Source organism: Coregonus clupeaformis, chromosome 13 (genome assembly GCF_020615455.1).
Source record: "Coregonus clupeaformis isolate EN_2021a chromosome 13, ASM2061545v1, whole genome shotgun sequence".
Taxonomy (NCBI): Eukaryota; Metazoa; Chordata; class Actinopteri; order Salmoniformes; family Salmonidae; genus Coregonus; species Coregonus clupeaformis.
In genome coordinates this window covers 46,794,784-46,818,122 of record NC_059204.1, presented here as the reverse complement: position 1 = coordinate 46,818,122, position 23,339 = coordinate 46,794,784, and the positions used below count along the sequence as shown (strand labels likewise).

General features: G+C 44.0%; 1 protein-coding gene across 1 annotated transcript; it reads right to left on the bottom strand.

The window, feature by feature from the left end:
* LOC121579642 (high mobility group protein B3) lies at window positions 1-23,088 on the bottom strand. The gene is made up of 5 exons (XM_041894406.2): window positions 22,983-23,088; window positions 8,199-8,401; window positions 2,362-2,507; window positions 1,044-1,218; window positions 1-843 (listed from the first exon to the last, which is right to left on the bottom strand). The coding sequence occupies exons 2-5, from the start codon at window positions 8,346-8,348 to the stop codon at window positions 712-714; spliced, it is 603 nt and encodes a 200-aa protein (XP_041750340.1). The 5' UTR covers window positions 8,349-8,401; window positions 22,983-23,088; the 3' UTR covers window positions 1-711.
* Between the last annotated feature and the right edge of the window lie 251 nt (window positions 23,089-23,339).

Here is a 23,339-nt window from a genome sequence, read left to right as displayed (position 1 = left end):
TAAAAATCTAATTATTTATTTTTAAATCAAAGGCATCCTAAACATACAAAACAAATTGCGCAGGTGCTAAGAAAAATCCCCACCTTGTCCAAAAGATGTAGCGTCAACATTGGTCAAGAGGTGGACAAATGTTAACATCTAAAATGTCATTCCACTTATCCAAATTAACAAAAACAAATATAGGACCCATTTCATCATAATTCCTTTCAGCCATAAAACAGTGAAATGGATCAGTCCTGCCTCAAACGCACAGGTAGTTGGAATAATAAGCCATGGCAATGTTACATGAATACCTGGTTGTCAGACTGGACATCTACCTCAAGTCTATGGATTGTGTGTCTACCCATACAATTCCCTCAAATGCAAACTTGCAATTCCATGAAATGTGGATCCCTGTAAAATAGAAAAATAAAATCTAAATCTATTTCAATAGCCATAGAGTAACACACACAGTATTTTATAGGGTATGAACCCTTATGCGATCACTGTGAATAGGTTTGTTCAACTGAAAAAAGCAAAGGGATCAGGAAAAACACTGGAGAGCAAGGTGTCAAAGAACCAAATGACAGCCAGAAAGAAACTACAGTGAGAAAACGGTTTCAAAACCAATTTGATGTTTTCTTCTGGGATAGTTGAACTAGGTGAAACCTATAGATAGGTGTGCTCACATCTAATGGCCAGTGTCTTAACCAACCACAATACAATTTTCTATTAGTCATCCTCCTCATCCTCATCATCATCTTCATCATCATCTTCCTCATCATCGTCATCTTCAGCCTTCTTCGATTTAGAGGCTCCTGCCCCGCCCAGTTTTCCCTTTCCTCCTTTGTAATCTGCCACATCCTAGAAACAGTAAGCAAAGGTGTCTTGAATAAAAACAAGTCACATTTTCAACCCCTTGGAAAAATCACAGGTTTTGCAATATTTAGCCAGTGATTCCTTGCATATAGGGTCTGACACCACAGTCAGACCACTTACAGGGGTAAAAATCCCATTCAATTACATTTCCTTTGAGACAAATACAGAGTCCCCAATGCCGTTACCTTATTGTATTTTTCCTTGAGTTTGTTGGCTTTGGCAAGATATGGCTGCTTATTGGAGTCTGTCAAATTGTTCCACATCTCTCCAAGCTTCTTTGCCACATCCCCAATGCCAAAGGTTGGGTGCTGGGCTTTAATATTGGGGCGCTGCTCAGCACAGAAAACAAAGAACCCTGATCTGTATAAAAGAAGGAATGCTGTCGTTACTGATTGTTGAAGTACTTCAAAAATTAATCATATATTGTTTTGAATTGTCCAGGAGCCCTGAACTCCAGGGGGCCCCCCATTGATTTTGTTAGTCACTCACTCATATCATATGAACTTGGCAAACTGCAAATTTCTCTCTGCCCCATGGTAAAATTTGAAGAAATGCATGAAAATATACTGGGGGAAAAAAATGCAACATGGGAGGGCATAGGCATACCCACTTGGGAGCCAGGTCCAGCCAATCAGAATGAGTTTTTCCCCACAAAAGGGCTTTATTACAGAAATAAATACTCCTCCACGTGGTTACACGCGGTTGTGAGGCCGGTTGTATGTACTGCCAAATTCTCTAAAACAATGCTTATGGTAGAGAAATGAATATTACATTCTCTGGCAACAGCTCTGGTGGACATTCCTGCAGTCAGCATGCAAATTGCACGCTCCCTCAAAAGTTGAGACATCTGTGGCATTGTGTTGTGTGGCAAAACTGCACATTTTAGAGTGGCCTTTTATTGTCCCCAGCACAAGGTGCACCTGTGTAATGATCACACGGTTTAATCAGCTTCTTGATATGCCACACCGGTCAGGTGGATGGATTATTTTACAAACGATGAAATGCTCACTAACAGGGATGTAAAGAAATTTGTGCACAAAATTGGAGAGAAATAATCTTTGTATGTATGGAACATTTCTGGAATCTTTTATTTCAGCTCATGAAACATGGGACCAGCACTTTACATGTTGCATTTATATTTTTGTTCAGTGTAGTTTTAAAAACTGCCAGATTCTCTCCACTCCATGGTAAATGTATAGAATTGCAGGAACTATACTTTAAAACTTAAATTCCTCTCTGCTGTCAAGAGGGGGAACACTAAAATGTTTTACCCGTAAGGTGGGGGGCCCCCAAACCAAATATTGCGCTTAGAGCCCCCAAAAACATAGGTCAGACTCTGGAATTGTCTAACAAATCAGCATAAACCAATATACACTGAGAACACCTTCCTAATATTGAGTTGCGCATAGATGATTACTGTATTTTAGGAATAGACATACGGAGGTCTCTTTGGAGCATTAGGATCCTTCATAGATGATTACAGTATTTTAGCAATAGACATACGGAGGTCTCTTTGGAGCATTAGGATCCTTCTTTGCCTTCTTGCCCCTCTTTCCAGAAGGACCATAGCTCATCATTTCCGAATCATAGCGAGTTTTGTCCTGCTTGGCCTGGTCCACAAACTTTGACTTCTCCTTTGGAGACATTGTCTGCAAAACAAACAGAGTGCCAAATAAAATGTTAAGTTGGTGTAGGGATAGATAATTATTTATTTTCAATGAAATGGCCTATCATGACAAAATCTGAACGGCTTATTCAACTCTCCATGCTGCTCCTAAAATCAAAGTAGGAAACTACGTGCCAGCTTATTCAAGAAAATACATTGTCATCTCATCCACTGCCAAAACACACATCCATGATTCATTCGAATAAATTATTTGTAGTGCTGGTGATGCAACTCATATAGGTGTAACAGATCCCGGCTTAGGACCACGTCAACAGATAATAGTATCCTGTAAAATGAGAAAATATGAGACTGGAAATAAGGTGTCTGGTTCATGGACAGCATCGCTCAGAATTGATTGAACATCTAAAAAATCTATTTTGCATTTTCCTTTTGGTATCAAAAATTATAATTTCACACAAAAAGAACCACTCACATATACACTACATGGCAAAAAGTATGTGGACACCTGCTCGTCGAACATCTAATTCCAAAATCATGGGCATTAATATGGAGTTGGTCCGCCCTTCACTGCTATAACAGCCTCCACTCTTCTGGGAAGGCTTTCCACTAGACGTTGGAACATTGCTGCGGGGACTTTCTTCCATTCAGCCACGAGCATTAGTGAGGTCGGGCACTGATTATGGGAGATTAGGCCTGGCTTGCAGTCAGCGTTCCAATTCATCCCAAAGGTGATCGATGGGGTTGAGATCAGGGCTCTGTGCAGGCTAGTCAAGTTCTTCCACACCGATCTCGACAAACCATTTCTGTATGGACCTCACTTTGTGCACGGGAGCATTGTCATGCTGAAACAGGAAAGGGCCTTCCCCAAACTGTTGCCACAAGTTGGAAGCACAGAATAGTCTAGAATGTCATTGTATGCTGTAGCGTTAAGATTTCCCTTCACTGGAACTAAGGGGCCTAGCCCGAACCATGAAAAACGGCCCCATACCATTATTCCTCCTCCACCAAACTTTACAGTTGGCACTGCATTCGAGCAGGTAGCGTTCTCCTGGCATCCGCCAAACCCGGATTTGTCCATCAGACTGCCAGATGGTGAAGCGTGATTCATCACTCCAGAGAACGCTTTTCCACTGCTGCAGAGTCCAATGGCGGTAAGCTTTACACCACTCCAGCCAACACTTGGCATTGCACATGGTGATCTTAGGCTTGTGTGCGGCTGCTGGCCATGGAAACCAATTTCATGAAGCACCCGACAAACAGTTCGTGCTGACGTTGCTTCCAGAGTTTGGAACTCGGTAGTGAGTGTTGCAACCGAGGACAGACGATTTTTACACGCTTCAGCATTCGGTGGTCCGGTTATGTGAGCTTGTGTGGCCTACCACTTAGTTGCTGAGTGGTGTTGCGCCTAGACATTTCCACTTCACAATAACAGCACTTACAGTTGACCGGGGCAGCTCTAGCAGGGCAGATATTTGAAGAACTGACCTGTTAGAAAGGTGGCATCCTATGACTGTGCCACGTTGAAAGTCACTGAGCTCTTCAGTAAGGCCATTCTACTGCCAGTGTTTGTCTATGGAGATTGCATGGCTGTGTGCTCAATTTTATACACCTGTCAGCAACGGCTGTGGCTGAAATAGCTGAATCCACTAATTTGTGTATATACAGTGCATTCGGAAAGTATTAATTAGGCCCTAATCTATGGATTTCACATGACTGGGCAGGGGCGCAGACATGGGTGGGCCTGGGAGGGCATAGGCCAACCCACTTGGGAGCCAGGCCCAGTCAATCAGAATGAGTTTTTCCCCACAAAAGGGGTTTATTAGACAGAAATACTCCTCAGTTTCATCAGCTGTTCGGGTGGCTGGTCTCAGACGATCCCGCAGGTGAAGAAGCCGTATGTGGAGGTCCTGGGCTGGCGTGGTTACACGTCGTCTGCGGTTGTGAGGCCGGTTGGACGTACTGCCAAATTCTCTAAAACAACGTTGGAGGAAGCTTATGGTAGAGAAATTAATATTACATTTTCTGGCAACAGCTCTGGTGGACATTCCTGCAGTCAGCATGCCAATTGCACGCTCCCTCAAAACATCTGTGGCATTGTGTTGTGACAAAACTGCACATTTTAGAGTGGCCTTTTAGTGTCCCCAGCACAAGGTGCACCTGTAACGATCATGCTGTTTAATCAGCTTCTTGATATGCCACACCTGTCAGGTGGATGGATTATCTTGGCAAAGGAGAAATGCTCACTGACCGTTAGTATATTTTACTTACAAGTAACGATAAATTGCTTAAGTTTATACATAATACCGACCTGTAAAACAGGAGAAATGATCCGACTGGAAATAAGGTGTCTGGTTCGTTGACAGCTCTGCTCAGAATGAGGAAGCAGCGCCAAAGTCAAAGTACACTACACAGTGCCTTCGGAAAATACATAGACCCCTACGTTACAGCCTTATTATCAAATAGATTTTTTTTAAATTAGCAATCTACACACAATACCCCATAATGACAAAGTGAAAACAGATTTTTAGAGATGTTTGCAAAATGTATTAAATATAAAAAAACATACGTTATTTACATAAGTATTCAGACCATTTGCTATGAGACTTGAAATTGAGCTCAGGTGCATCCTGTTTCCATTGATCATCCTTGAGATGTTTCTACAACTTGGAGTCCACCTGTGGTAAATTCTATGATTTGGAAAGGCAAACACCGGTCTATATAAAGGTCCCACAGTTGACAGTGCATGTCAGAGCAAAAACCAAGCCATGAGGTCGAAGCAATTGTCCGTAGAGCGCTGAGACAGGATTGTGTCAAGGCACCGATCTGGGGAAGGGTACCAAAACATTTCTGCAGCATTGAAGGTTCCCAAGAACACAGTGGCCTCCATCATTCTTAAATGGAAGAAGTTTGAAACCACCAAGACTCTTCTTAGAGCTGGCCGCCCGGCCAAACTGAGCAAACGGGGGAGAAGGGCCTTGGTCAGGAAGGTAACCAAGATCCAGATGGTCACTGACAGAGCTCCAGAGTTCCTCTGTGGAGATGAGAGAACCTTCCATTTTTTACATTTACATTTTTAGTCATTTAGCAGACGCTCTTATCCAGAGCGACTTACAGTTAGTGAATACATTTTTTATTTATTTTTTTATACTGGCCCCCCATGGGAAACAAACCCACAACCCTGGCGTTGCAAACGCCATGCTCTATCAACTGAGCTACATCCCTGCCGGCCATTCCCTCCCCTACCCTGGACGACGCTGGGCCAATTGTGCGCCGCCCATGAGTCTCCCGGTCGCGGCCGGCTGCGACAGAGCCTGGATTCGAACCAGGATCTCTAGTAGCACAGTTAGCACTGCGATGCAGTGCCTTAGACCACTGCGCCACTCAGGAGCTGGTGAACCTTCCAGAAGGACAGCCATCTTTGCAGCACTCCACCAATCAGGCCTTTATGGTAGTGGCAAGAAGGAAGCAACTCCTCAGTAAAAGGCACATGACAGCACGCTTGGAGTTACCAAAAGGCACCTAAAGACTCTCAGACCATGAGAAACAAGATTGTCTGGTCTGATGAAACCAAGATTGAACTGGCCTGAATACCAAGCGTCACGTCTGGAGGAATCCTGGCACCATCCCTACGGTGAAGCATGGTGGTGGCAGCATCATTCTGTGGGGATGTTTTTCAGTGGCAGGGACTGGGAGACTAGTCAGGATTGAGGGAATGATGAACGGAGCAAAGTACTGAGAGATCCTTGATGAAAACCTGCTCCAGAGCGCTCAGGACCTCAGACTGGGGCAAAGGTTCACCTTCCAACAGGACAACAACCCTAAGCACAGAGCCAAGACAATGCAGGAGTGGCTTCGGGACAAGTCTCTGAATGTCCTAGAGTGGCCCAGCCAGAGCCCGGACTTGAACCCGATCGAACATCTCTGAGAGACCTGAAAATACCTGTGCAGCAACGCTCCCTATCCAACCTGACAGAGCTTGAGAGGATCTGCAGAGATGAATGGGAGAAACTCCCCAAATGCAGGTGTGCCAAGCTTGTAGGGTCATACGCAAGAAGAGTTTAAGGTTTAAATCGCTGCCAAAGATGCTTCAACAAAGTACTGAGTAAAGGGTCTGAATACTTATGTAAATGTGATATTTCAGTTTGATTTTTTATAAATTAGCAAAATTTCTAACAACCAGTTTTTGCTTTGTCATTATGGGCTATTGTGTGTGGTTTGATGAGGGAAAAAAACAATTTAATCAATTTTAGAATAAGGCTGTAACGTAACAAAATGTGGGAAAAGTAAAGGGGTCTGAATACTTTCCGAATGCACTGTATATACATAAAAGTATGTGGACACCCCTTCAAATGAGTGGATTCAGCTATTTCAGCCACAACCGTTGCTGACAGGTGTATAAAATCGAGCACACAGCCATACAATCTCCATAGACAAACATTGGCAGTAGAATGGCCTTACTGATGAGCTCAGTGACTTTCAATGTGGCACCGTCATAGGATGCCACTTTTCCAACATGTCAGTTCGTCAGATTTCTGCCCTGCTAAAGCTGCCCCGGTCAACTGTAAGTGCTGTTATTGTGAAGTGGAAACATCTAGAAGCAACAACAGCTCAGCCGCGAAGTGATAGGCCACACAAGCTCACATAATGGGACCACAGTGCTGAAGCACGTAAAAATAGTCTGTCCTCGGTTGCAACACTCACTACCGAGTTCCAAACTGCCTCTGGAAGCAACGTTAGCACAAGAACGGGAGCTTCATGAAATGGGTTTCCATGGCCCAGCAGCCGCTCACAAGCCTAAAATCACCATGCGCAATGCCAAGCTTCGGCTGGAGTGGTGTAAAGCTCGCCGCCATTGGACTATGCAGCAGTGGAAACGCATTCTCTGGAGTGATGAAGCACACTTCACCATCTGGCAGTCCGATGGCGAATCTGGGTTTGGCAGATGCTGGGAGAACGCTACCTGTCCCAATGCAGTGCCAACTGTAAAGTTTGGTGGAGGAGGAATTAATGTTATGGGGCTGTTTTTCATGGTTCGGGCTAGGCCCCTTAGTTCCAGTGAAGGGAAATCTTAACACTACAGCATACAATAACATTCTAGACTATTCTGTGCTTCCAACTTTGTGGCAACAGTTTGGGGAAGGCCCTTTCCTGTTTCAGCATGACAATGCCCCCGTGCACAAAGCGAGGTCCATACAGAAATGGTTTGTCTAGATAGGTGTGGAAGAACTTGACTGGCCTGCACAGAGCCCTGATCTTAACCCCATCGAACACCTTTGGGATGATTTGGAACGCCGACTATGAGTCAGGCCTAATCGCCCAACATCAGTGCCCAACCTCACTAATGCTTGTGGATGAATGGAAGCAAGTCCCCGCATTATGTGCCAATATCTAGTGGACAGCCTTCCCAGTAGAGTGGAGGCTGTTATAGCAGCGAAGGGGGGACCAACTCCATATTAATGTCCATGATTTTGGAATGACATGTTCTACGAGCAGGTGTCCACATACTTTTGGTATTGTAGTGTACATCACCAATCAGAGCTGCCAAATGTCAGTCTCCCCCTTGTGGTGACACTTGGTATAAATACCTCCAATGTAATGTCTGGAGGACATACAGTATATTCATAAACATAATATTAATAAAATAAAACGTAAAATTAACACAAAACTGTGACCATACATTTTGTGTGCGTCACATAGGCCTATGTCCTCTTACCTTCCATCTTCCAGAGCACTTCTTGGAAAACTCTGAAAAGTTCACTGGGATCTCTGGATTCTTCTTTTTGTGTTCTTCTCGGCAGGTTTGAACAAAGTAGGCATAGGCAGACATCTTGCCCTTTGGCTTACGAGCGTCACCCTTGGCCATCCTGAAAAATGGTGGATGTTCTCTTGCACCACCAGAAAATCTTCCACCAGCTCCTACAAGACAAACAGACATTAAAAGCTTAATGAAACACTTACTCTAGAGTCTGGATCCTAAATGCACAGTTCGGGGAAACCGAGGAACAAAGTAACATGGTGTCAGTTGTAACAACTAAATAACTCAAATTAAAAATCACTTTGAAAGACGTTATTCAATATTTTAATGTTTGGTAGTGTCTCTACTCTAGGACTTTTTGTTTAAATCCATAAATTATATTTTGTTTTATCGACCCCCCAAAAATTGAGGCCGAATATTTTAATTGCGCCTCAATTTTGTATGTGTTCTTTATTATCGACCTGTGGAACATTCTCCATGTATCTAATCATGCAATATAATGTGTATCAGTAAGAAGAGGTCTTTTGATTTGTTTAGTTGATTACCAACCAGTAATTGTTGTATTTTCTCACAAGACTCAGACAAAATATTAGATAAATGTTACAATTGACCTCTTACCTAAAATGCTATGGTATGATATTTAGACCCATTCACATAATCATATACAGTGGGGAAAAAAAGTATTTAGTCAGCCACCAATTGTGCAAGTTCTCCTTCTTAAAAAGATGAGAGAGGCCTGTAATTTTCATCATAGGTACATGTCAACTATGACAGACAAAATGAGAAGAAAAAAAATCCAGAAAATCACATTGTAGGATTTTTAATGAATTTATTTGCAAATTATGGTGGAAAATAAGTATTTGGTCAATAACAAAAGTTTCTCAATTCTTTGTTATATACCCTTTGTTGGCAATGACACAGGTCAAACGTTTTCTGTAAGTCTTCACAAGGTTTTCACACACTGTTGCTGGTATTTTGGCCCATTCCTCCATGCAGATCTCCTCTAGAGCAGTGATGTTTTGGGGCTGTCGCTGGGCAACACGGACTTTCAACTCCCTCCAAAGATTTTCTATGGGGTTGAGATCTGGAGACTGGCTAGGCCACTCCAGGACCTTGAAATGCTTCTTACGAAGCCACTCCTTCGTTGCCCGGGCGGTGTGTGTTGGGATCATTGTCATGCTGAAAGACCCAGCCACGTTTCATCTTCAATGCCCTTGCTGATGGAAGGAGGTTTTCACTCAAAATCTCACGATACATGGCGCCCATTCATTCTTTCCTTTACACGGATCAGTCGTCCTGGTCCCTTTGCAGAAAAACAGCCCCAAAGCATGATGTTTCCACCCCCATGCTTCACAGTAGGTATGGTGTTCTTTGGATGCAACTCAGCATTCTTTGTCCTCCAAACACGACGAGTTGAGTTTTTACCAAAAAGTTCTATTTTGGTTTCATCTGACCATATGACATTCTCCCAATCCTCTTCTGGATCATCCAAATGCACTCTAGCTAACTTCAGACGGGCCTGGACATGTACTGGCTTAAGTAGGGGGACACGTCTGGCACTGCAGGTTTTGAGTCCCTGTTACTGATGGTAGGCTTTGTTACTTTGGTCCCAGCTCTCTGCAGGTCATTCACTAGGTCCCCCCGTGTGGTTCTGGGATTTTTGCTCACCGTTCTTGTGATCATTTTGACCCCACGGGGTGAGATCTTGCGTGGAGCCCCAGATCGAGTGAGATTATCAGTGGTCTTGTATGTCTTCCATTTCCTAGTAATTGCTCCCACAGTTGATTTCTTCAAACCAAGCTGCTTACCTATTGCAGATTCAGTCTTCCCAGCCTGGTGTAGGTCTACAATTTTGTTTCTGGTGTCCTTTGACAGTTCTTTGGTCTTGGCCATAGTGGAGTTTGGAGTGTGACTGTTTGAGGTTGTGGACAGGTGTCTTTTATACTGATAACAAGTTCAAACAGGTGCCATTAATACAGGTAATGAGTGGAGGACAGAGGAGCCTCTTAAAGAAGAAGTTACAGGTCTGTGAGAGCCAGAAATCTTGCTTGTTTGTAGGTGACCAAATACTTATTTTCCACCATAATTTGCAAATAAATTAATTAAAAATCCTACAATGTGATTTTCTGGAGAAAAAAAATCTAATTTTGTCTGTCATAGTTGACGTGTACCTATGATGAAAATTACAGGCCTCTCATCTTTTTAAGTGGGAGAACTTGCACAATTGTTGGCTGACTAAATACTTTTTTTCCCCCACTGTAAATTGTCTTTACAAGTTTTTCAGTACAACTAAGATGATTTTACCTTAGAATCTTCTAAAATAACAATCTTAAACTTCAAACTTTTGAATGCTAGTATATATATCACTACCGTTCAAAAGTTTGGGGTCACTTAGAAATGTCCTTGTTTTCGAAAGAAAAGCAATTTTTGTCCATTAAAATAAGATCAAATTGATCAGAAAATACAGTGTAGACATTGTTAATGTTGTAAATCGATATTGTAGCTGGAAACGGCTGATTTTTATGGAATATCTACATAGGCGTACAGAGGCCCATTATCAGCAACCGTCAGTCCTGTGTTCCAATGGCACGGTGTGTTTGCTAATCCAAGTTTATCTTTTTAAAAAGGCAAATTGATCATTAGAAAACCCTTTTGCAATTATGTTAGCACAGCTGATTAAAGAAGCAATAAAATTGTCCTTAGAGACTAGTTGAGTATCTGGAGCGTCAGCAATTGTGGGTTCGATTACAGGCTCAAAATGGCCAGAAACAAATAACTTTCTTCTGAAACTCGTCAGTCTATTCTTGTTCTGAGAAATGAAGGCTATTCCATGCGAGAAATTGCCAAGAAACTGAAGATCTTGTACAACGCTGTGTACTACTCCCGTCACAGAACAGCGCAAATTGGCTCTAACCAGAATAGAAAGAGGAGTGGGAGGCCCCGGTGCACAACTGAGCAAGAGGACAAATGCATTAGTGTCTAGTTTGAAAAACAGACGCCTCACAGGTCCTCAACTGGCAGCTTCATTAAATAGTACCCACAAAACACCAGTCTCAACGTTTGTCTTTTATTCATATATATTTTTTTCTCACTTTCCATCCTTTAACTAAATATACTTTCCTGCAACCCGCCTCACCCAATGTGGAACGGATTCTATTATTTCTTTATTTTTATCAAGAACCTACAGCTGAAACTAGACAGCTGCCAGCTAACTAGCTAATTGCTATTAGCCACCGTTAGCGGTCTTCGCCACTGTCCATGGCCTGCACTACCTACCAGCCAGCTCTAGCCTGGACAATTATCGGCCAGTCTGCACAGCGTGCTAACGACCCAGAGCATATCGGATTTTCTGCCGGAATCACTGAATCACTGGACCTTAACACCGGACCATCGCAACTAGCTAGCTGCAACCGAATGGCTGTTGTTGGCTAATCACCACTTCCCGACGTACCAGTTAGCCTTGAGCTAGCCTCGAGCCAGGCCCATCTCCCGGCTATCTACCTCTCTGTCAACCGGACGGGACCTCCTAGTGTCAACACGGAGCCCCGCCGATCCATCACGACTGGTCTGCCGACGTAATTGTCTGATGTGGTTTCAACAGGCTTCCCGTTGCGACGACCACGAAGATCCATCTGCTAGCCCCGGCCCGCTAGCATGCGCAATCAACAGCCGTGCCTCCTGCTCGCCTGTGCTTTAGCAGCCTACAATCTGCTCCCGGACTTACTTAGTGCTATTCACTGGACCTTGTGATCACTCAGCTACACAGCTAATGCCTGCCAGACTGTTCCTTTACACGGTACCACATCCTGTTTATCGGTTTAGCCTCAGCCCAAACTTTCATCGCCATTGCCAGTTGTTGTCTTAGCCCTCTTGAATAACACCTGTGATTGCGTTAAGCCTCTCTCCCATGTCAATATGCCTAGCCTATTGCTGTTTGGGTTTGTTCTTATTATACAATTTCACTGTAGAGCCCAAAGTTCAGCTCAACCAGCCTCCGAGAGCTCCTTTGTCCCACCCCCCATACACGCGGAGCCCGGCTCAAATCGGTACCTCCAGTGATGCTCTCTCTTTCATAGTTACCCAATGCTTAGGTGTACTGCCACTGTACTCATATCCTTGTCTGTACATAATGCCCTGAATCTATTCTACAACGCCCGGAAATCTGCCTCTTATTCTCTGTACCAAACGCACTAGAAGACCAGTTCTTAAAGCCTTTAGCCGAATCCTTACAGTGAGGGAAAAAAGTATTTGATCCCCTGCTGATTTTGTATGTTTGCCCACTGACAAAGAAATGATCAGTCTATAATTTTAATGGCAGGTTTATTTGAACAGTGAGAGACAAAATAACAACAAATAAATCCAGAAAAACGCATATCAAAAATTGTATAAATTGATTTGCATTTTAAATGAGGGAAATAAGTATTTGAGCCCCTCTCAATCAGAAAGATTTCTGGCTCCCAGGTGTCTTTTATACAGGTAACGAGCTGAGATTAGGAGCACACTCTTAAAGGGAGTGCTCCTAATCTCAGCTTGTTATCTGTATAATAGACACCTGTCCAAAGAAGCAATCAATCAGATTCCAAACTCTCCAACATGGCCAAGACCAAAGAGCTCTCCAAGGATGTCAGGGACAAGATTGTAGACCTACACAAGGCTGGAATGGGCTACAAGGCCATCGCCAAGCAGCTTGGTGAGATGGTGACATCAGTTGGTGCGATTATTCGCAAATGGAAGAAACACAAAATAACTGTCAATCTCCCTCGGCCTGGGGCTCCATGCAAGATCTCACCTCGTGGAGTAACAATGATCATGAGAACGGTGAGGAATCAGCCCAGAACTACACGGGAGGATCTTGTCAATGATCTCAAGGCAGCTGGGACCATAGTCACCAAGAAAACAATTGGTAACACACTACGCCGTGAAGGACTGAAATCCTGCAGCGCCCGCAAGGTCCCCCTGCTCAAGAAAGCACATATACAGGGCCTTCTGAAGTTTGCCAATGAACATCTGAATGATTCAGAGGAGAACTGGGTGAAAGTGTTGTGGTCAGATGAGACCAAAATCGAGCTCTTTGGCATCAACTCAACTCGCCGTGTTTGGAGGAGGAAGAATGCTGCCTATGACCCCAAGAACGCCATCCCCACCGTCAAACATGGAGGTGGAAACATTATGCTTTGGGGGTGTTTTTCTGCTAAGGGAACAGGACAACTTCACCGCATCAAAGGGTCGATGGACGGGCCATGTACCGCCAAATCTTGGGTGAGAACCTCCTTCCCTCAGCCAGGGCATTGAAAATGGGTTGTGGATGGGTATTCCAGCATGACAATGACCCAAAACACACGGCCAAGGCAACAAAGGAGTGGCTCAAGAAGAAGCACATTAAGGTCCTGGAGTGGCCTAGCCAGTCTCCAGACCTTAATCCCATAGAAAATCTGTGGAGGGAGCTGAAGGTTTGAGTTGCCAAACGTCAGCCTCGAAACCTTAATGACTTGGAGAAGATCTGCAAAGAGGAGTGGAAAAAAATCCCTCCTGAGATGTGTGCAAACCTGTTGGCCAACTACAAGAAACGTCTGACCTCTGATTGCCAAAAAGGGTTTTGCCACCAAGTACTAAGTCATGTTTTGCAGAGGGGTCAAATACTTATTTCCCTCATTAAAATGCAAATCAATTTATAACATTTTTGACATGCGTTTTTCTGGATTGTTTTGTTGTTATTCTGTCTCTCACTGTTCAGATAAACCTACCATTAAATTTATAGACTGATCATGTCTTTGTCAGTGGGCAAACGTACAAAATCAGCAGGGGATCAAATACTCCCCCCCCCCCCTCACTGTACATACATACACACCTACTCATTCAAGGGTTTTTCTTTATTTTTCATATTTTCTACATTGTAGAATAATAGTGAAGACATCTAAAGTATGAAATAATACATATGGAATCATGTAGTAACCAAAAAAGTGTTAAACAAATCAAAATATATTTTATATTCTTCAAAGTAGCCACCCTTTGCCTTGATTACAGCTTTGCACACTCTTGGCATTCTCTCAACCAGCTTCACCTGGAATGATTTTCCAACAGTCTTGAAGGAGTTCCCACATATGCTGAGCACTTGTTGGCTGATTTTCCTTCACTCTGCGGTCCAACTCATCTCAAACCATCTCAATTTGGCTGAGGTTGGGGAATTGTGGAGGCCAGGTCATCTGATGCTGCACTCCATCACTCTCCTTGGTAAAATAGCCCTTACACAGCCTGGAGGTGTGTTGGGTCATTGTCCTGTTGAAAAACAAATGATAGCCCAAACCAGATGGGATGGTGTATCGCTGCAGAATGCTGTGGTAGCCATGCTGGTTAAGTGTGCCTTGAATTCTAAATAAATCACAGACAGTGTCACCAGCAAAGCACCGCCACACCTCCTCCTCCATGCTTCACGGTGGGAACCACACATGCAGAGATCATCTGTTCACCTACTCTGCGTCTCACAAAGACACGGCGGTTGGAACCAAAAATCTCAAATTTGGACTCATCAGACCAAAGGACAGATTTCCACCGGTCTAATGTCCATTGCTCGTGTTTCTTGGCCCAAGCAAGTCTCTTCTTATTGGTGTCCTTTAGTAGTGGTTTCTTTACAGAAATTCGACCATGAAGGCCTGATTCACACAGTCTCCTCTGAACAGTTGATGTTGAGATGTGTCTGTTACTTGAATTCTGAATTATTTATTTGGGCTGCAATTTCTGAGGCTGATAACTCTAACTTATCCTCTGCAGCAGAGGTAACTCTGGGTCTTCCTTTCCTGTGGCGGTCCTCATGAGTGCCAGTTACATCATAGCGCTTGATGGTTTTTGCGACAGCACTTGAAGAAACGTACAAAGTTCTTGAAATGTTATGGATAGACTGACCATCATGTCTTAAAGTAAAGTAATGATGGACTGTTGTTTCTCTTTGCTTATTTGAGCTGTTCTTGCCATAATATGGACTTGGTCTTTTACCAAATAGGGCTATCTTCTGTATACATTTTACATTTTAGTCATTTAGCAGACGCTCTTATCCAGAGCGACTTACAGGAGCAATTAGGGTTAAGTGCCTTGCTCAAGGGCACATTTACGTCATTTAGCAGACGCTCTTATCCAGAGCGACTCACAAATTGGTGCATTCACCCTATAGCCAGTGGGATAACCACTTTACAAAGGATTACTTTATCCTATCCCAGGTATTCCTTAAAGAGGTGGGGTTTCAAATGTCTCCGGAAGGTGGTGAGTGACTCCGCTGTTCTGGCGTCGTGAGGGAGCTTGTTCCACCATTGGGGTGCCAGAGCAGCGAACAGTTTTGACTGGGCTGAGCGGGAACTATGCTTCCGCAGAGGAAGGGGAGCCAGCAGGCCAGAGGTGGATGAACGCAATGCCCTCGTTTGGGTGTAGGGACTGATCAGAGCCCGAAGGTACAGAGGTGCCGTTCCCCTCACTGCTCCATAGGCAAGCACCATGGTCTTGTAACGGATGCGAGCTTCAACTGGAAGCCAGTGGAGTGTGCGGAGGAGGGGGGTGACGTGAGAGAACTTGGGAAGGTTGAACACCAGACGGGCTGCGGCGTTCTGGATGAGTTGTAGGGGTTTAATGGCACAGGCAGGGAGGCCAGCCAACAGCGAGTTGCAGTAATCCAGACGGGAGTATACCATCACTACCTTGTCACAACACAACTGATTGGCTCAAGAAATTCCACAAATTAACTTTTAACAAGGCACACCTGTTAATTGTAATCCATTCCTGGTGACTACCTCATGAAGCTGGCTGAGAGAATGTCAAGAGTGTGCAAAGCTGTCAAGACAAAGGGTGGCTACTTTGAAGATTCTCAAATATAAAATATATTTTGATTTGTTTAACACTTTTTTGGTTACTACATGATTTTGATTTGTGTTATTTCCTAGTTTTGATGTCTTAACTATTATTCTACAATGTAGAAAATAGTAAAAATAAATAAAACCCCTGGAATGAGTAGGTGTCCAAACTTTTGACTGGTACTGTAGGTGAGCCCACTCTGACGCACAGGGTTAAACTGTCAAAAAGTACAGTGCATTCAGAAAGTATTCCCCTTTGACTTTCCACTTTGTTACGTTACAACCTTATCTAAAATTGATTAAATATAATTTTTTCCCCCTCAATCTACACACAATATCCCATAATGACAAAGCGAAAACAGTTTCTTTTTACTTTCTATTGTTGCACATTTATTCAAAATTAAAAACAGAAATACCTTACATAAGTATTCAGACCCTTTGCTATGAGAGTCGAAATTGAGCTCAGGTGTCTGTTTCCACAACTTGTTTGGAGTCCACCTGTGGTAAATTCAATTGATTGGACATGATTTGGAAAGGCACACAACTGTCTATATAAGGTCCCACAGTTGACAGTGCATGTCAGAGAGAGTCCTAGCAGGGGAGAGGAAATGGCGACTGTGCTTGAATCTGAAAGTGCGGCAAGTGAAGTGTGTGATGATGAATGGAAAGAAATGAGCAAAAGTTGTAGTACAAGACAAGGACCGGTCCCATAATGCATTTCTTATTTGACTGCAGTTTTTGGACACGTAGATTCATTTGGGAAATCCATTTGTAATGTCGAGGACTGTGAAGAAAGCAGTGGGAAAGGTGGATTCAATCAAGGTGACTAGAAGCGACCTTGTTTTGGTTATTTTGGTTGATGAAGAACAGAAGAAGCGTGCACTGGAGCTGGCAAAATTGTCCACGTCAGAAGTAACATGTATTGATCGTCGGAGCAGGGTGTCTGCCAAAGGAGTTATAACTGGAGTCTCGTTGGATATAGATGAGTACCTTAGTCAGAAAATCCCAGGAGTGGTCAATGCACGTCACCTGACCAATATGGTATATGGAAGGAAGGAGAAAAGCCTGTCGATATTATTGTTGTTTGAGGAGACTGAATATGTGAAGCTTGGATATGTGAGGTATGCGGTGAGAGCATGTGTCCAAACCATTACAGTGTGGAAATTGTAAAGGATATGGTCACGTGTCAAATGTTTGCAGACGGGAGAAGTATGATATTGAAGAATCTGTGAATGGAAAATGTTGCAACTGTGGTGGGGTGAAGGAGGTCGAGGTGTCAAGGATCAGGGCTGTGCAGCGGATCTCCTATGTGGAGGCGGTGAAGAGAGTCGAGGGGCAAGAGGCAACAGTGTTGAAGATATGGCGCTGGATGCATTGCAACCAGCTGCTAGTGTTTTAAGTCAATCGGGTGATCTGGATACACTCATTGTGAAGGTGGATTGTGGCATTTATAGCCACAGTGATTAATTGTACAGCACAAGTGTCTAAGAAGTCCAAGAAGCTGGATATTATATCTGCAGCCGAGAAGTTTTTGGGGCTCCATGACTTCACGGCAGAAGCACTACAAGGGCTATTGTCGCTAGGAAATGTCCCGCCCTCACTGGAGGCTTTTGAGCCTGTGTTGGGACTTAGAATGTTTGTTTATTTTACAGAAAAGCAGGTTGATGTTTTGTTAATTTATTTTTTGGTAGTTTGTGTGATATTTTATTTATTTTTACCCAAATGTTTTGCTTTTTGGGATCCTTATTAGCCACCCGCAAAGTAGGTGGCGGAATGGACATCTAATTGTTGCGAACGCCATTATACTGAAGAAGAAGTCAGAGCAAAAACCAAGCCATGAGGTCGAAGGAACTGTCCATAGAGCTCTGAGACAGGATTGTGTTGAGGCACAGATCTGGGGAAGGGTACCAAAAAATGTCTGCAGCAGTGAAGGTCCCCAAGAACAGTGTCCTCCATCATTCTTAAATGGAAGAAGTTTGGAACCACCAAGACTCTTCCTAGAGCTGACCGCCTGGCCAAACTGAGCAATCGGGGGAGAAGGACCTTGGTAAGGGAGGTGACCAAGAACGCGATGGTTATTCTAACAGAGCTCCAGAGTTCCTTTGTGGAGATGGGAAAACCTTCCAGAAGGACAACCATCTCTGCAGTACTCCACCAAATCAGGCCTTTATGGTAGAGTGGCCAGACGGAAGTCAATCCTCAGTAAAAGGCATGACAGCCCACTTGGAGACTAGTCAGGATCGAGGGAAAGATGAACGGAGCAAAGTATAGAGAGATCCTTGATGAAAACCTGCTCCAGAGTGCTCAGGACCTCAGAATGGGGCGAAGGTTCACCAATGTAAATAACAATATGGGGATGCGGTAGTTGGGTGGGTTAATTACAGATGGGCTGTGTACAGGTGCAGTGATCGGTAAGCTGCCCTGACAACTGATGCTTAAAGTTAGTGAGGGAGATAAGTGTCTCCAGCTTCAGAGATTTTTGCTGTTCGTTCCAGTCATTTGCAACAGAGAACTGGAAGAAATGGCAGCCAAATGAGGTGTTGGCTTTGGGGATGACCAGTGAGATATACCTGCTGGAACGCATACTACAGGTGGGTGTTGCTATGGTGACCAATGATCTAAGATAAGGCAGGGATTCGCCTAGAAGTGATTTATAGATTACCTGGAGCCAGTGGGTTTGGCAATTAATATGTAGTGAGAGCCAGCCAACGAGAGCGTACAGGTCACAATGGTGGGTAGTATATGGGGCTTTGGTGACAAAACGGATGGCACTGTGATAGACTACATCCAATTTGCTGAGTAGAGTGTTGGAGGCTATTTTGTAAATGACATTGCCGAAGTCAAGGATCGGTAGGATAGTCAGTTTTACGAGGGCATGTTTAGCAGCATGAGTGAAGGAGGCTTTGTTGCGAAATAGGAATTGGATTGGAGGTGCTTAATGTGAGTCTGGAAGGAGAGTTTACGGTCTAACCAGACACCTATGTATTTGTAGTTGTCCACATATTCTAAGTCAGACCCGCCGAGAGTAGTGATTCTAGTCGGGCGGGCAGGTGCAAGCAGCGTTCGATTGAAGAGCATGCATTTAGTTTTACTAGCGTTTAAGAGAAGTTGGAGGCCACGGAAGGAGTGTTGTATGGCATTGAAGCTCGTTTGGAGGTTTGTTAACACAGTGTCTAATGAAGGGCCAGATGTATACAAAATGGTGTTGTCTGCGTAGAGGTGGATCTGAGAGTCACCAGCAGCAAGAGCGACATCATTGATATACAGAGCAAAGAGTCGGCCCGAGAATTGAACCCTGTGGCACCCCCATAGAGACTGCCAGAGGTCCAGACAACAGGCCCTCCGATTTGACACATTGAACTCTATCTGAGAAGTTGTTGGTGAACCAGGCGAGGCAGTCATTTGAGAAACCAAGGCTATTTAGTCTGCCAATAAGAATGCGGTGATTGACAGAGTCAAAAGCCTTGGCCAGGTCTATGAAGACGGCTGCACAGTACTGTCCTTTATGGTTATTATATCGTTTAGGACCTTGAGCGGGGCTGAGGTGCACCCATGACCAGCTCGGAAACCAGATTGCATAGCGGAGAAGGTACGGTGGGATTCGAAATGGTCGGTGATCTGTTTGTTAACTTGGCTTTCAAATACTTTCGAAAGGCAGGGCAGGATGGACATAGGCTCTACAACATTCGCAGAATACGACCCTACCTTACACAGAAAGCGGCACAGGTCCTAATCCAGGCACTTGTCATCTCCCGTCTGGATTACTGCAACTCACTGTTGGCTGGGCTCCCTGCCTGTGCCATTAAACCCCTACAACTTATCCAGAACGCTGCAGCCCATCTGGTGTTCAACCTTCCCAAGTTCTCCCATGCCACCCCGCTCCTCCGCACACTCCACTGGCTTCCAGTTGAGGCTCGCATCTACTACAAGACCATGGTGCTTGCCTACGGCGCTGTGAGGGGAACGGCACCTCCTTACCTTCAGGCTCTGATCAGACCCTACACCCAAACGAGGGCACTACGTTCATCCACCTCTGGCCTGCTAGCTCCCCTACCTCTACGGAAGCACAGTTCCCGCTCAGCCCAGTCAAAGCTATTCGCTGCTCTGGCACCCCAATGGTGGAACAAGCTCCCCCACGACGCCAGGACAGCGGAGTCACTGACCACTTTCCAGAGACACTTGAAACCCTATGTCTTTAAGGAATACCTGGAATAGTATAAAGTAATCCTTCTTCCCCCACCCCCCATTTATAAAAAAGAAAAAACAAAGTGGTTGTCCCACTGGCTATCATACGTTGAATGCACCAATTTGTAAATGTAAATATAGGTCTGTAACCGTTTGGATCTAGTGTGTCAACCCCTTTGAAGAGGGGGATGACCGCGGCAGCTTTCCAATCTCTGGGGATCTCAGACGATACGAAAGAGAGATTGAACAGGCTAGTAATAGGGGTTGCGACAATTTCGGCGGCTAATTATAGAAAGAAAGGGTTCAGATTGTCTAGCCCAGCTGATTTGTAGGGGTCCAGATTTATCAGCTATCTGAATTTGGGTGAAGGAGAAGCGAGGGGGGCATGGGCAAGTTGCAGCGGAGGGTGCAGAGCTGGTGGCCGGGGTAGGGGTAGCCAGGTGGAAAGCATGGCCAGCCGTAGCAAAATGCTTATTGAAGCTGGGAGGAGGTGCTCTTATTCTCCATGGACTTTACAGTGTCCCAAAACCTTTTGGAGTTAGTGCTACAGGATGCACATTTCTGTTTGAAAAAGCTAGCCTTTGCTTTCCTAACTGATTGTGTATATTGGTTCCTGACTTCCCTGAAAAGTTGCATATCGCAGGGGCTGTTCGATGCTAATGCAGTACGCCACAGGATGTTTTTGTGCTGGTCAAGGGCAGTCAAGTCTGGGGTGAACCAGGGGCTATATCTGTTCTTAGTTCTGAATTTTTTGAATGGGGCATGCTTATTTAAGATGGAGATGAAAACACTTTTGAAGAACATCCAGGCATCCTCTACTGACGGAATGAGGTCAATATCCATCCAGGATACCCGGGCCAGGTCAATTAGAAAGGCCTGCTCGCTGAAGTGTTTTAGGGAGCGTTTGACAGTGATGAGGGGTGGTCGTCTGACCGCGGACCCATTACGGATGCAGGCAATGAGGCAGTGATCGCTGAGATCCTGGTTGAAGACAGCGGAGGTGTATTTAGAGGGTAAATTAGTCAGGATGATATCTATGAGGGTGCCCATGTTTACGGATTTAGGGTTGTACCTGGTAGGTTCCTTGATCATTTGTGTGAGATTGAGGGCATCTAGTTTAGATTGTAGGACAGCCGGGGTGTTAAGCATATCCCAGTTTAGGTCACCAAGCAGTACGAACGCTGAGGATAGATGGGGGGCAAGCAATTCACATATTGTGTCCAGGGCACAACTGGGGGCTGAGGGGGGTCTGTAGCAAGCGGCAACAGTGAGAGACTTATTTCTGGAAAGGTGGATTTTTAGAAGTAGAAGCTCAAACTGTTTGGCACAGACCTGGATAGTATTGTTGTTGGCTTAGGGACAAGTCTCTGAACATCCTTGAGTGGCCCAGCTAGAGCCCGGACTTGAACCCGATCAAACATCTCTGGAGAGACCTGAAAATAGCTTTGTCATTATGGGGTATTGTGTGTAGCTTGAAGGAAAAAAACAATTGAATCCATTTTAGAATAAGGCTGTAACATAAAATGTGGAAAAAATCAAGGGGTCTAAATACTTTCCGAATGCACTGCATATCAGATTTTTTGATAACTATACTACCTAAAGTTTCCTAAATTAATAATTGGAGACATTTAGTAATCTCATCCACCGCCAACACACACATCTCTGAGATTAATTTGAAGAAATGTTTAGTGAGTGTGTTGGTGATGCAACTCATAATAGGCCTCCTTGCGGATAAAAGAGAATTCCTCACCAGGAATTATTCATCTTCCATTTTGTGAAATGTCTTCTCATGACAGAAACTGTCCTTTAATTTTAACAGCTTTTTGTGTTTTGTTTTCTTACCCGTCACAAATAGACCCATTAGGCATATTTGAACACACATTTCTAAATGCACGCTTGTATGGGGGCTAGGCTATTTGATGCCGAATGAAGAAGGGTTGCTCTGCTTTAGGAGTCCATTGATAAAATGGCCTCTGTTCCACTGCTAGGGAAAGGTTTAGTAACAAAGCCACACAGCCTCGGATTACAAACGCCACGGGAGCAATGTGAACGCATTACCTACGTTCTGATCTCAATCGTTTGATATTATCTGAAAAACCTTATTTAGACTCCTATGTGTAGCCTATCTATAGGCCTACATTTCATTTCCAAAAACTATTGGCCTACATTTCATTTCCAAAAGCGGACATTACATCAGTTTGTCAAAGTTCTCCAAGCACCGCCCGCCAGAGCTGTCAGTAACAAAGGCTGTACAAGCCAGCCATGACTGGTATATCGATGGCAGCACGGAGTCATACACTGCAAACCGAAACGCAAAAGAAACAAAATAAGATTTATCGAGGGAACTAAAATGCATATGAGATTAAAATGAAATGGGACGTTTCATGAGATTGTCAGACTTGAAATAACATTTGATGGCTGGTTGTGGTCTTTATCAATGGCTTAAATAGCCACCCATTTTAATGCATTAAACATCCAATAATGAACAGTCAAAAAATCAATCATATTAAATCGAACAAATTACAATGCTTTAACATACAGATGTCTCGATAATCTACCCCAAAAAACAGAAATTAGGCCACTAGCTAATTAATTCAACTGTTTATTAATAGAACATATGAACAAATTGTAAAGAATGAGAAACATTATCCAAAGATACATTTCTTATAGGCTGCCAATATATAACAAACAATTGGTTTCAATAGGACCTTAGTCTGCCTACCTGTTTTGCTTGTTTGAGCGCAGTCAGTCACACGATCCCACGTCGGCTCGTTTAGGATTTAATAGCCGAGTACACAGCCTGAGCCTCGCGCTAGCTCACTACGAGACTGGTCTGATTGGATAGTCATCTCTAGCCGATTTGAAAGAACCTCCACTAGTATGGATTGGTTTATTAGCAACTTGGAGAGAACATACAGTAGGCTATATATACGGTATATTCATGACGTTCCAACTTCAATTGGACCAACACGCAAAGCATCCTGTCAAAACGAAACGTTTATGTTACAACAATGGGCAACATATTTTCTTCAGTAATCGAATACTGTACACAAATGGGTTTATTAACATCATGTGCAAA

What these genes read in the sequence shown, in the direction of transcription:
- LOC121579642 (XM_041894406.2), bottom strand. Translation starts at nt 8,348, where the DNA reads ATGGCCAAGGGTGACGCTCGTAAGCCAAAGGGCAAGATGTCTGCCTAT. An exon ending in AGTGCTCTGGAAGATGGAAG is followed by an intron (nt 2,508 to 8,198) that starts GTAAGAGGACAT and finishes TTTGTTTTGCAG; the next exon opens with ACAATGTCTCCAAAGGAGAA. An exon ending in TCAAGGAAAAATACAATAAG is followed by an intron (nt 844 to 1,043) that starts GTAACGGCATTG and finishes TACTGTTTCTAG; the next exon opens with GATGTGGCAGATTACAAAGG.